This window comes from Chaetodon auriga, chromosome 11 (assembly GCF_051107435.1).
Source record: "Chaetodon auriga isolate fChaAug3 chromosome 11, fChaAug3.hap1, whole genome shotgun sequence".
Classification (NCBI taxonomy): domain Eukaryota; kingdom Metazoa; phylum Chordata; class Actinopteri; order Chaetodontiformes; family Chaetodontidae; genus Chaetodon; species Chaetodon auriga.
This window is the reverse complement of record NC_135084.1, coordinates 14,413,353-14,427,951: the sequence shown is the minus strand read 5'-3', so window position 1 is coordinate 14,427,951 and position 14,599 is coordinate 14,413,353. Positions and strand designations below refer to the sequence as shown.

At 43.6% G+C, this 14,599-nt stretch overlaps 1 protein-coding gene across 1 annotated transcript; it reads left to right on the top strand.

Annotated features, from left to right (window-relative positions):
* Nucleotides 1-9,182: 9,182 nt before the first annotated feature.
* On the top strand, nt 9,183-14,563 carry got1 (glutamic-oxaloacetic transaminase 1, soluble). Its single transcript, XM_076742769.1, has 9 exons — nt 9,183-9,395; nt 11,070-11,251; nt 11,342-11,465; nt 11,766-11,878; nt 11,970-12,074; nt 12,233-12,383; nt 12,540-12,705; nt 12,812-12,954; nt 13,270-14,563. Exons 1-9 carry the CDS (start codon nt 9,287-9,289, stop codon nt 13,407-13,409), a joined length of 1,233 nt encoding a protein of 410 aa, XP_076598884.1. The 5' UTR covers nt 9,183-9,286; the 3' UTR covers nt 13,410-14,563.
* Nucleotides 14,564-14,599: the final 36 nt, after the last annotated feature.

The window sequence follows — 14,599 nt, the reverse complement described above, 5'->3', positions numbered from 1 at the left end:
CATGCAGACTGCGGTGGAGTGGCTTTCTCTCAGCTGTGACATCCCTCTCCTGCGGCGGTGTGTCTATGGCTGGAAGGCTGAGAGAGAAAGAGAGAGGTCGATCCTGTTTGGTTGGCTGAATTCAGCTATCTAGAGAAAGAGCTGGGTCAGCCAGGATGCTGTCCTCTCCCTTTCAGTGACGTCCTGAGGCGGGGGGAGGGACTGTCTCTGTCGGTGTGTGGGTGTCAGGAAGACATATAGGCCTTATTTATGAAATAATATCAGCAACACCGACTCCCCTCAGACTGTTCAAGGTAAGATTTTTTTTTTCCATTACGTGCTTTTTGTTTTTACAACAGAAAACAGGCATCAAAGGCCCTTTCATTTCGTATAATTAAAATATTTATACAGCAAAATCCTTAATTTGGTGTGACATCAAAGAAATTGGCTGCGTTTATCCGGCAACTCGAAAAGCATTTATTATCTTCCAGTCTCCGCTGAAGTCCCACGACTTCACAGTTCTTCACATCAACACTACGGTGGCTTTAAGATTAGACATATCTTCGTTTCCTGTCTCGGCAACACAAGGATAAGATAATATGTCGCAACTGTGGGAAATAAGATAAACAGTGGCAACCAAAGGAGGCATGAAGAATATTTAAATATTTTTCTGTTTATTTATGTCTCTAATTTGAGAAAGTTAAGATTTTTTCCACTAAAATTTGGCCAAGATGATGCTTTCCCTTGACTTTAGGTCAGTATTTCCGAAAAAAAAAAAAAAAGCCCCTGGGTAATATATTAAAGGACAGCTTGCTCAGTTGAAATGATCCTTTTCATGTGCGGCAAATAACACAAGTAACGAAAAGTCGCTGTGTAATAGTTCTAATTCTGTAAACTATTAAAAATTACTACTACTAATCCTACTACTACTACTACTACTACTAATAATAATAATAATAATAATAATAATAATAATAATAATGATAATAATAATAATAATAATAATAATAATAACAATAATACTGTCACCTAAAATTATGTTACTTTTTCAGAAAACGTTCTTTACGTTGCGCATATATAACTCCACTGACATAAATCAAGTTTGCAGATGCCCAGTATTCCCAACATGTGTTGCTTTATTCAATGAACACAAAATCCAAGTGAAAACTCTCTTTAAATTTTACCTTTGTGCCAAACGACAGACATGCTGAAACGGGACACCTCTCCGCCTATCTGTGGCCAAGTGCAGGCGCCAGGGTCTGAAGGCCCATTGCTCCTAAACCGTGTGGAAAGAAAAGGAGGGCATGCCGACATAATCTCATCCGCTGCACCATCAGCAAGGCGCTGTTTGGATTAGGGCAGCGTCTTCCCCTCTCCTGGAGTCTGCCATGTCTTTAAAATGGGCCATTTAAGTGGAGTGGAAAAGCAGAGGAATTAGGTCTGCGGAGAAAATCGCCGTGAGTGTGCGCAATGCTTTGGCAATTCCAAATGCGCCCCCAGCAAAAATGAATGCAGATGTTGGATGGTCAGATGAGTTTGTTGCTGGAACAGCCTGCATTAGTTTATAGTTGTCCCTCGAATGTACATAAAAGAGCAACCACCGGTGATTTTGCTCGAGTTAGGTGGAATTTAGGAGCACTTGAGTGGAATGTACTAAGGCAGTACGTAAGGCATTAAATCTGGTCAGTTTGTTTCCCAAATATTTACCCACTCCTGTTTATCATGTGCAATGATTCAGAGACAATAGACCAAACAGAAACGAATGCGCGTCTCATCGGGACGAAATGACATAATTAGACATTTTAAGGCCAAAGAGCTTTAAATGTTGCTCGCTAAATAAGACTAACTCTGAAAACTGGACAGGAAAAAGCTTGTAGTATCAAAATGCGACGCTGTTTCACACTATCATGCTATAAAGACAACTCAGCCCTCACAGGCCACTGCGGTCACGGGTCAGAGGCGCAGGTTAGCGCGCTAATGGCGTAATTAGCTCCTCAACACTCAACACGCACGCACGCGCGCACCGCCTCGCGAGCCGTGGACTGACCACCACCAGCGGCCCTCGCGTGCCACCGGCAGCCTAAAAGTGGCCAAGCAGAGAAGCGTGTTTACGGAGCGGAAGAGTCTGTTTCCTGCCTGTAACAAAACCCAGACTCCCCCAGAGTGTCAAAGAGCTGCTCGGTGCTGAACGCGACCCTCCGATACATCATCTTCATTTCAGAACCATCGCGATAAGACGGGCGCGGTCGGGCCCACGACGGAGGTCAGCACGGACGGGCTGCGGAGCTCTGAGCTCTTTTTGTTGGATAGAAAACAGAGAGAAAACGAAAAACAACCAGCTGCTTTCCACCTCTGCAGCAGTCAGACTTCAGCCCTTTCTCTGGAGTCACTCTCTGCTGAGTTCTTTAAAGTTGGTGGCTTGCCAGGCAGAGCCCAACATGTTTCTACTTGTTCACCCTCTTCTCTCCATATCAGTGGCAGGCCTGTTGAAGCAGTGTCTCCTCTGCAGAGTGGCAGGTGTATATCAGCGATATAGGGCCCACAAAAGCAGAGATGTGCGGCTGAATGCTCTCCAAAGACAGCAGATCCCTGAACACAGGGTGGAAGTTTGATGGCTTGGTAATGACTGCAATTATCTTCCCCCTGGACTCTGCCTCTGTAAAGCTGAGAGGCGATTTGTATCTGATGGTTTTACGGCAGCAGTAAACTCTGTGTAAAGAAAGCATCAACACCTCCTGTGAGTGGGTGCACTGAGCAGGCCTTGAGCAGCGTGTGTGTGTGTGTGTGTGTGTGTGTGTGTGTGTGTGTACACTGAAAGAAAGCATGTGTGTTATTATGACTTGACAGAGCTTTGTAGAGGAGCACTTAACGTCTGTCTACAAAGGAGGTGGTTGTTTACAGGTGTTACTGTAACAGCCTCCGTGTGTGATGAGGAAATTGAAGTATGGCTGTTCATTGGTCGTGCCGTGCTCATGATAGGCCAGTAACAACAATAGATTGTAAAATTAGGAAAACAGATTAGCTCAAGTGTGTCTTCATGACCTGTTTTCCATGTTGTGTGAGTGATTGACTATAAGAGATCTACTAAAGGGTGTGAGCTTTTCCCCCGAGCCTTTCATCAGGAGAGCATGTTGCAATACGGAAGTGATGAGACATGATACATTGAAAAACACATCTACACTCAGAGTGTGCTTCCCTCGCGCAGCTCATAATGTTCTTACCTTTTAATTCATGGTCATCTGTACAAATGGCATAGGACCAAACTGTTGTGTGTCAGTAACGGCTCAGCTCTTCTGTGTCCCGGAAGGTGAGTCTTATCAGCAGCCCATGTGATGGTGTCAGTAGCCAGGACCCAGACTGTGCTATTGTGCCCCTGCCTGGGCCCGAGTGACGGATGACAGCGCCTTCTCACTGGAGGAAATGAGGAGGCCAGAGGCGAGGCCGGAGGCCAGATTTTTAGCAAAACCCTGTTCTCACCCACTTACCTTCGGCTCCAAACGTGCCAAATATTCACCAGTGGCAGGCCTAAGGTGATGTTGTGCATGTTGCAACACTCCCTCAGGGCTCATTGTGTTAACCTTAGGAAAATTATACTCTAATTAGGAAGTTTGTTTGAAAGACTGTGAGGGGGTGATGTGTTTGAGAACCAAAGTCGTGCTCTGTGTATCAAGGGTCTTACTTGGAGACCATGAAAAGAGGAAGTGAGGTCAGGCCAGTCTGGGTCCCCTGCCCTTTGCCCTCCCCTGGGTCTCATAAATTAGCTTGCTGTAATTCTCTTCCAGACGGCCTTGCCCCAGCAGGTGTGTGTTTGTATATATGAGGGCTAACAGGGGGATGTAAGGGCTGTAATGTCTGTGATCTACGGTGTTGGGAATGGAGCTTGGGAGGAAACATGCAACCTAAATATGCTTATCCTCTCCGCTGCCACACGGGCCATGTAGATAAAGACACTGCAGGGAGGCGGGCTTTCTCTGAATAGGATGTGTGGGCCCTTGACTGTTCCCTCTAGCTGCTCCTATGTTCTGTCCTACTTGGCCGGAGCTGGCGAAAAGAATATTAAAAATATCAAAAGGTTGAATCGAGTTCAGCTTGCTCCTGGAGGGACTTTCTCTAACTTGTTCAGGCAGTAATGGCTCTCTTGGGAAAGACAATGTTGCTGTAAAATAACAGCATACATGCATCCTGGCTTCGAGAGGTAAACATCCTTGAGAGAAAAACACTACAGTCTCTCCAGCGACCGTGTGGTATCATTATCAAAGTGATGGTTTGTTTTGGCGAAACTCTTTCTCCTTATGAGAAAAGTTCGTTTTTTGTAAATAATTAGTGTCTAAAATACCGAGTAATGCAGTTTCAACGTCTTGCTGTTGATCGCGCTGGTTGTTGGTGATGCTGTAGTTCAGATTGAATGTCAGTGTAAAGAACAGGGAGACTGTCCTTCAACTGGATGATCCCAGCCCCAGCGTTAGCAGGCATCTGCCCTTGTAGAGATATTGTTCGTTAGCTGAACGTGACCTCCCTGTGAATGGGCGAATGAAATCAGATGATCTCTCCACGTGGATTAATGAAATATCGCATCATTAGCGATCATGACATCACCATGTCTCTTCTCGCCTATCATTTTTGTGGCTGTTTGCTTTATGCACACACACACACACACAAATAAGCAGTCAGAGTAAAAATTCAGACATGAGTCTTCCACTTCCTGTCTTTGTTTCTTTGCATGCATATTTGTATAAAGCTGAGGTCTGGAGAGCCTGAGCTGGCCAGAAGACAACATCAATCAATTAGAAAAGCACACTGTAGACCTTGTGTTTGACGTTCCACCCAGACTTATGGGGTAAAGGCCATATCAGTGAAAAACAGTGAGCGACGTGGATATTAGCAGACCTTTATAGACATTATCATACTTGTCAGAAGTTATGATCAAAGTCAAATCTCAGATCAAATATGTGAACATTTCCCATTTATAAATAATTACATTACACAGTTTCTTAAAAAACTTGTGTCAAGCAAAAGTTGCTTTTTCTTCTGTTTTGCCCCATAGTTTTACTTTAAAGCAAGCTATAACTTTGAGAAAAGTTTATTAAAGTAAGTTTATTGTTATTATTTAACTTTGTTCTACATTTCAGGATTTTTTTCACTGATTCACTTTCTTGCCAAGAGGTAGATGAGAAGATTACTCTCATGTCTGCAAGGTAAATATAATGCTACAGCCAGGCTAATGTTTCCCTCTGCTCCCAGTGTTTGTGCTAAGCTAAGCTAATTAGCTACTGGCTGCATGGCTCTATATTAGATATGAGAGTGGTATTGATCTTCTAACACGTGAGAAGAAAGTGAGCAAAAAGTATTTTGCACAATGTTGAATGCTTCCTTTATTTATGCGAGTGGCAGATGCAGTGGCTTTGTCTTTTACGTTTTCTTGAGCTATGGAAAAATGTGGTTATGACTGTGACACTAACGCAATTTCAGGTGCACGTGCACTTATCTGTTTCGTTAGATGTACATAGAGAGCAAAGAGTAATGTTTGCATGCACCAGAAAAAAACAAAAAAACAAAACAGATTTCATATCCTGATATCAAACGGAGCACGCGAAGGCATGCGCATACACACATACAAACTTGCACAGACAGACACACAAATACACGAGTCAGAATGTTGTTATTGCATGCATGCTCCATCAGTCACTGGACTACACAGGGAGCAACAGGGAGGTCCTGCGCTCTGTGTTGTTGCTGTGTCTAGTCTCTTGTTAGAGAATTGATGACACTGTCTTTGGAAAACAAACAAGGCGGGAAGCTAAAAAGGTGGTCACTCAGCACAGCTCTCTGACCCAGAGACAGAGGCCACTGCAACATGTGAGCAACGCTGCAGCATCCCCCTTGGAATGCGCTGCAGTGTGTGTGCACACGCTCCTGTTTGTGTTTCAGTGAGACCACAGCTGGAATGTGACTGTCTTGTGCCTGAATGTGTGCCTTTGTGTGTTTTAGTGTCAGTGTCCTACAGCAACAGTGCTAACCTGCATGCGAAATGAAAACAGGATGAGAAAAGAAACCTTGTTGGTGCTATTTTTTTTTTGTCATATAGGCATTACGCTGCTAGAAGCCAAAATAAATGTTCCACATACCAAATGCACAGAGGGTGCCTGTGGATGTTTGACTGACTAACTCATTGATCTGGATGTGACACACTCCCCCTGTGGGCACCGTCTTGCCAGAGGCTGCTCCTGTCACTCTTTGCTCTGACTCACACTTCACATCACAGCCCAGACCGTTGTCCTGCGGCCTCCCCGGTACGTTCACACCAAACCCTGCCATGGGCCCCCGAGCCTTGTTCTGGGAGCTCAAATCCCATAATTGCAGGGCTGACAGTGATAGCTAACATAGGAGACACCCTCACCTGGTCGGAAAGAATGAAAACATCTACTGTCAAAGTGAAGCGAGGAGATGAGTGGGGGGGGGGGTACCAGGTATGAGGAAAGTGAGTAACATCTGGTACAAAACAGGAGGGGAAAATAGCAACTCAGTGTTCTGTGATAACTGGTATTAGGATCAATTGTACCATTTTTATAAAGAATACTTTGTTAGAGGTTTGTAAGGCCTAACGGATGCTTTTCATGGTTTATAAATCAGACTAAGCCATTCTTAAGGACAACATTTGAGTTACCAAAGTGTGAAGACACAGTGGGCATTGGACATAGCATGCTAACCAGCTAGCCCCAGCCTGTCCTGTCTTCTACTACCACTTTGAACATTCACTACATTTCACAAGCTCTCCTATGTTTTTTAATCTGATAAATAAACAAAACAAACATGCAAAGTGTCATGAAAGTACTGTGTTCAAACTTGACAGGAACTCACCAAAACCATCTTGTCTTACGACTGTTAAAACAATCACCAACTCTGGTTTGGTTCACTGAGTTAGATGTGAAAATATTCCTGTTCAACATGCTGCTTTTCCAAACCGCTGATGACCAACCGTCCTCTTTCTTGTCTCCCATTTCATGCCTCCCCTGTCCCGGCCTGCGATGTCTTCATTGTTCCAGGAGTCAGAGTTCTGGTCGAGTCCGTTGTAAATAACCTCTGCACCGTTTTCCCTGTCATTAAACTGGCCTCCATTGATCTTAGGCTGTGTTCGGTCCTGATCCTGCTGTGCCTTTGTACCTTTATCATTAACAACTGTAGAATTATGATCCAAATGGACTTTTCACAGTCTAAAAAGGTGTCCCTATGCAGTGTATTTAATGGATTGTTCACCTTGGATGTGTTCCATTATCACTAATGTATTTATTTTGGGGGGCATCTGGGGGCAATAGAACAAGATGCAAACACAAAATTGGTATATTATCACCTTATAACAGAATAAATAGTTACCGATTTACACACTCAGCAGACACAGAGCAACACAGTATTTGTTTGAAGTTGTGTTTTCTGCTCAACTGACAACCCTAAATCCAATATATACTATCTTTTTGGTCTGCTGGTCTCTGAAAAATAATAGCTTATCTTTCTCCTTAGCTGCAAATTGCTCCACTGTGTTCACCGGCTAGTTGCTAACTATTTGGTGGTGGGCAGAGGGTGTGCAGTGGGTTTATAAGAGCTTTTTCATCAAAAACAGCTGCCTGATGTTCATGTTGAGACTGAACCAAGACAGTAAAGTTATGGGCCATTAAAAAGAGAGAGAGAGAGCTCAAAGGCACGAAAACAAAGGACAGCTGAGGGGAACTGCAGATTTAAGTGACTAGTTTCACATTACATCTTATCATTTGACCCACTAATAGTATAGAAATGATTGGTGCAGCTTTAACTACACAAACGCGGTCAGTCCATCCAGCAGCCTCCTCTTTACCTGACAGAAATATAAAGAGCAAACATGGACTTTCACCTGATCTATAAGATATTAAAGATCTTCTCCAGACATGTTTTAAGACACGCACAAATACTAATTTGGGTCTAATGTGGTTTTTCCACAAAATAATTAAATTGCCTATTAATAAATTCTTAAAATTGCATTGATTCTCCCTCATTGAAAAATCTACAATCTAATAATTACTCTGCAAATGTTGTTCAGTTCAAATGTTTAACTGCTGGACGCAAGGGGTCTGCTGCTTCCCTGAAAAGTCAATTCTCAGTTAATGTGTGCTGGAGACTCCACATCACACGTACAAAAGGTCGTTGCATACTGGATGCCGACTGGCTTCCAAACTAGTCATGGAGTCATAAAAGCATGCTTGTATGTATACATGTTCGACTTAGATTTAAGTCATATGTTTTGTATGTAAAATATAGCATCTAGTCTATAGTAACTAACTACATGAAGTAGATTAAATGTCAAATAGCCATGTCAAATACACACACCCTTAAACTGTAGGCCTACTAAGTACAGTGTTGAGTAAATGTATTATTAGAAGGTGGTAGTGTCTTAATGTATTTCACCATCAGTGAGATTCACTACCCAAACTAGGTTAAACCATGCAACAGCTCTCTCTTTACCAGACAGAAACATTGAGAGCCAGCACCGAGGCCTGCTTCCAGTGAGGCTGCAAAGCTTTCCAACGAAGTCACGCTCGTGGTAGGGGAGAGCAGGCTGGAGTGGCCCTCATTTATCAACCACTTCAGCTCCTGCAGACAGCTGTGGGGAGAGCACAGAGGAGCCGGCGTGTTTACACCACGGCTCAGCCGAGGCCTTCAGGACAGAACAGATGGAAATCCTTGTACATGCTCATTCACACAGTTTAACATGCACTCACTCAGACGGCGTCCAGCCTAAATAACCTGTGTGTTCAGTCAGGATTCAAATTGATATGTAGAATGATTCGCCCTCGCCTTCTTAAACAGAGCTTACGCTGTTGATTGCTTGTGAGTCATTTGACCTTCTGCGTGTGTTATTTTATCTATAAACGGAAGACATAACACTGTGCAGAACAAACTCATGCCTTCACTAAATCCCATCAGTGCTCCGAATACAATCTTTAGCAAGGCTGTGGCTCCATCTTGTGGCGAAATCCTTTATTGCAATAAAATCCTGACCCACCACTAACAACGCTTCACATTTGTCGTGCTATTTGTCAATCATTCTACCGAGCTCCTGATTGGGCAGCAGCGCCTGCGCGTGTGTTTCTGTGACCTTTGACCTGACCGGGATCAGTGCTGGGATTGGTTTGGCAGATACATCTATATTTCTATTGGTAATTCCGCTCACTCCCACTTAACATCCTCCAAATCCAAGTTGAAGGTGAAAGTCTTCTGTCTTAGCTGAGCCGGTCGCCGCTGACTCGTTGCCACGGTTCCTGTCAAACAAACAGCAGCTATGTCGGTGTTTTCTGAAGTCCCCCAAGCAGCTCCCGTAGCTGTTTTCAAGCTAACGCAGGATTTCACTAACGACCAGTTTCCCAAAAAGGTGAACCTCGGAGTTGGAGGTAAGTTGTCCACAATAAGTCTGAACGACAGCCAGTTATCACGTTCGCCTGGAGCAACTAGCTTGTCTGTTCCAGGTTAGCTAACCTGGCTAGCTGGCTAGCTAGATGGTGATTACTGCTGCTACGAATTCTTAAACCCATAAAATGTGACCTGTTAAGGAATTTCCGAAATTCTGATAGGTGACAGCTCTGATGGCATAAACTTGTGGCCAGGCTGGTGGTCTGTCAGCAAAGTTCAGCATTTTCCTCTACAGGCAGCACCTGTGGCGCAGTGTTATCTGGTTATTGTGGATGAATGTCACTACAGCTGTGTTGGATGTTATAATGACATTATTTAAGGTTACTTTCCGACTGACACGGAAATTTTGAAGGCGAGACTCACTCTTTCATCAGAACCTGTTGAGAGCAGACGCCACTGATCGATTAGTCCATGTGTCTCGCTGTTCAGTTTGTCCACACCAGCTGCTGATTGCAGCTCTGTTGATAGTATATCACTGTTATGTAATGACGTTGCACAGAGTCATGTCTGTCCCCGTCCTCTCTGGTTTCCGCTCTCTCTCCCTCCTGCTGTTACTCTGCACAATAACTTCTTACTGTGTGGACTAGGTTGGATTAATGTTCCCTCCTGCTACAAGATATTCTCAGCAGTTTAAATATGCATGGCTTAGCCCTGCTTCTATCCAAAAGCAAGCAAATGGCACATTTCAGTCGTCAGTACAACCGTTTTCAGTGTTAATCTTATTAAAAGTAGTAATCCTTGCTGCTTGCATTGCAAAGGAGCAGTGGGAGAGACGTTGCTTAGCTGTGCTGCAGCAGCGTGTTAATGGCACTGCATGGCAGGATGAAGCTACCTGAGTCCCATGATTAGTACAGGAGGCTGAGGCCTCATAATCCCCTTCCCTATGCAAGAAAGCACTGCAGGTGGCCACTGTGCAGCTGGGAAATGTAGGCCACACAGTGTCTAGTACATTAAAAGTCAGGTCTACAGCTAAAACAAGTAGACCGTTAGACCAATCAGCAGCTATTTTGATAATCCACTAATCGTTTAATTATTTTTTCAAGTAAAAATGATAAAACTAACTAGTTCCAGCCTCTCAGTGGTGAGGATTTGCTGCTTTCCTTCATCTTATTTGATAATGAACTGAATATTTTGGGGTTTCAGGAATGTGGGAGCTGCACCTTTCAATACTGGACATTTTCTAAAATGAGTAATTAATCAATCAATGTAGAAAACAATCAGCAGAATAATATTAGTGAAAATAATAGTTAAAAAATTAGTTAGCGATTGACTATTTATATTTCCACATATAATGTGCTGTTCATGTTTGTTGGATAAAAAAGATAAATGTGGATGATATGTAGTCTGAGACTAATTAGTGAGTTGCAGAGGAAGTAAATAGTCTCTGCTCTGAAAGTAAATTGGCCATTGTATACTTTAGTCCTTATCAGGTTGCATCATGGAGTTCACCTGATTGAGGCCTCATAGATGAAAGGGCATGTCTGTCACAGTATCTCTGAAGTGATCTCTCTGGGATTACTCCTACACTCCTGTTCTTTGACCCAGTTTAATAGCAACATTGCTTAATATTCAAAGTCATTAGGAAATATATCAAGGTCTTACTCTTCCCTCCACTTTTTTGGATAACCTTGCTTTCCTTCAACTGTTCCTTGCAGCCTACCGGACAGATGAAGGCCAGCCATGGGTTTTGCCAGTGGTGAAAAAGGTGGAAAAGATCATTGTGCATGATGACAGGCTAAACCACGAGTACCTGCCCATCCTGGGCCTGCCTGAGTTCAGATCCTCGGCCTCCAAGATCGCACTGGGAGACGACAGTCCTGCCATCCAGGAGAACAGGGTTAGTGTAGTGAGAGAGCATAATATGTGTTTATACTATGTGTTGGTTTTTAATCTGTTAACACTAAGTGTCTGTTTCTGTCGCTGCCAGGTGGGCGCTGTCCAGTGTCTGGGTGGTACAGGTGCTTTGAAGATGGGCGCAGAGTTTCTCAGGCGTTTCTACAATGGAAGCAACAACACCAAAACACCCGTCTATGTGTCTGCGCCTACCTGGGGTACACACACACACACACACATAGTACAAAGTGTGAATGAACCTCCTTCCTAGAAAGTAGCTTCTCATTTCAGGACTTTGACCTCTGAATCTTTCACAGACAGTTCTATAGACTCATGATAGACTATAGACTCTGGATATCAGTAGAGTCTTCTGTTAATACTCAAATCCTGTCAGTGATCTTGATTTGCTATCAGTTCATGTGTGAGGAGCATTAATTAAACAGTGTTCACCCTTGTTTCTAGAGGAAACAGAAACAATAAACAAAAACACTGGTCTTTTTCTTTTGCTTTGTGTTCAGAAAATCACAATGCTGTTTTCGCCAATGCTGGCTTTGAGGATGTCCGTCCATACAAGTACTGGGACGCAGAGAAGAGGGGCCTTGATTTGGCTGGTTTCCTTGGTGATTTGGAGGTAAGCAGTGTGTGACGGGGACTCTGCTACAGCTTAAGTCATCAGTCATCTTCACAGTACTCCTTCTTCTTCTTCTCTGTGTTTCCCACAGAATTGTCCACAGCACTCTATCTTTGTCCTGCATGCCTGTGCCCATAATCCAACTGGCACAGACCCCACACAGGAGCAATGGAAGCAGATCGCTGACGTTATGATGGTATTATACACACACATGCACACAAACACAAATCAACACATTGTCTGTCCTATTGTCTCAAGTATCACCACAATAGTCAGTGTCAGTTTTAACAGGCCAAGGTTTTGCATCCTCAACTTTTATCCCATTGTTTGATCTTTTGTCCGCTTCTTTTCCAGAGGAGGAAGCTGTTTGTGTTCTTTGACTCGGCTTACCAGGGTTTTGCCTCAGGCAGTCTGGAGAAAGATGCCTGGGCAGTCCGCTACTTTGTTTCCATGGGCTTTGAAATGTTCTGCGCCCAGTCATTTTCCAAGAACTTTGGCCTCTACAGTGAGTGAGCCCTGGGTGCACTGAGTTGTATATCTCTTACTTACTTTCTTTATATTGTCTTTAATACTAAGGGTTAGGGTTAGCACAGCAGCTGTAGATGTCCCAGTGTAATAGCTATAATACTGTTTCAGATTTGATATGTGTTTCCACCATCAGATGAGCGTGTGGGCAACCTGACCGTCGTGGCTCATGATGCAGACAACCTGAAGCGGATTATGTCCCAGATGGAAAAGATTGTCAGGACCACTTGGTCCAACCCACCATCTCAGGGAGCTCGCATTGTCGCCATCACTCTGACCTCACCAGAGCTCTTCACTGAATGGTCAGCACAAAGCGTCCTTTCAAAAAGGGCGCTCAATGCACTGCATGAGGTACAGCAGTCACGAAATTAATGTGTTTTCTGATGTGAAGTTATGCTTTGACTCTAGGAAGGACAATGTGAAGACCATGGCTGACAGGGTCTTGATGATGAGGGCTCAGCTGAAAGCTAAGCTCCAAGCCCTGGGGACACCAGGGACCTGGGACCACATCACAGAGCAGATCGGCATGTTCAGCTTCACAGGCCTCAATCGTGAGTACAAAGACTGCACACAGACATACGCATATAGAAACCAGTATATTTAGCATTTACACAGACAAACTCAACCATATCGCTGTTGCTGGGGGGAATTCTGGTGCCTGTAAACACTATTTTAATTCAAGGATGTAATTACCAAGGCTATGAATTCCAAACCCATAAAATTACCAAGAAATTCCAGGATGCATCTAAGTTCCACACTTCTCAGCAGTCATAAGTTCACTGTGCACTGCTTAAAGAATTCAGGAATTTTTTATCGCATTAACAATCAGTGACAGGTTAAACGTGGCTCTGCTGTATTTCCTGCAGCCAAACAAGTGGAATATATGGTGAAGGAGAAACACATCTACTTGATGGCCAGTGGTCGCATCAACATGTGCGGTTTGACCACCAAGAACATAGACTACGTGGCCGAGTCCATCCACGAGGCCGTCACCATGGTCCAGTAGATGACTCCACCACCCACAGTTCTCAGCTCTTCCTCCTGCCCGGCCCTGAGCCTCCTGATTCCAGAGAAATGTATCCTGCAGATTTCGTGGAGCAAACTTTCATTTGCACAAATATATGGCCCGACCCTCAGCTTACTGGCCATGTTTCCCCTCCTCCTCCTCGTCCTCCTCAGTGTTTGTGCTAAGCAAGACAAAACACATCCTGGACCTATCTGAATGCACAAAGATGATAAAGATACTCCTCGTCTCATCTAACTCCCAGTAAGAAGACAGCAGATAGAATAATTCTTTTATGTGATTGTTTATAATTTTCCCCGTATTCTTTGTGTTGGTTTCGTGCTGACAGTGTGTACTTAGTGTGATATTACTGACTGTCTACATGTAGTGTACAATTACTGTATGCGTCATTACCAGGACCTTTAAGAGGGTTAGTACATGTGTGACTGTGTAACAGTTACCTCAGCAGTGCTGACTCTGATGGCTAAAAATGCTTCGTGTCACACTGTTATGAGTCATCCATTCCAAGCGTTAATAACACATTTACAATTTTATTTAGTTTGCAGTATTATGATGAACAGAGCACTTGAATAATATTAACATGACCAAACTGAATGCAGCTATAATTAGAGTGTTTACCACCTCTTATCATGAATGAAGTAGCAGTATTTTTGTTTTTCGCAGGATGCAGTGTGAACAAGACACGAGTGTTCTCAGGAAGATATTTTTAACTTGAACTTTGTAATTTATTAATGATCCTGTCTTCTGCCCAAAGGGGTTGTACTAATTACCTCACTTTTAATCTGTTTTAATGGAGCACAAATGGCACTGAACCGTCCAAACAGGGGTGGTTACTTCAGAGTAATCTCTGCTTTCTGCTTTCAGCTGATTTTTGTGATGTTCTGTCAGGCATCTACCAAGTGAAGGTGGAATTTGCACAGCGATCATCTGTTCGTAGCACTACTGCACTATTATGTAAGACTCATGTCAGTGGCACAAACACTAATGATCAACCAGTTTGCCATCGTATCACTGTGCACAGCACGTCACTGAAATGACGGTCATACTGTTAAGCAAATGAACTCGAGCTGAAAATGTCCTCACCCGACAGTCTAATGACATGAATTAACTCCTCTAATAAAGAACTACAAACCGTATGTTTTGTATTGTTGACTCGTGATATGGTTTTAATA

Excerpts from the sequence above, each read along its gene's own strand:
- got1 (XM_076742769.1), top strand. The coding sequence starts at position 9,287 with ATGTCGGTGTTTTCTGAAGTCCCCCAAGCAGCTCCCGTAGCTGTTTTC. Across the intron at positions 9,396-11,069 it reads GGTGAACCTCGGAGTTGGAG|CCTACCGGACAGATGAAGGC; the intron begins GTAAGTTGTCCA and ends TGTTCCTTGCAG. Across the intron at positions 11,466-11,765 it reads TGTGTCTGCGCCTACCTGGG|AAAATCACAATGCTGTTTTC; the intron begins GTACACACACAC and ends CTTTGTGTTCAG.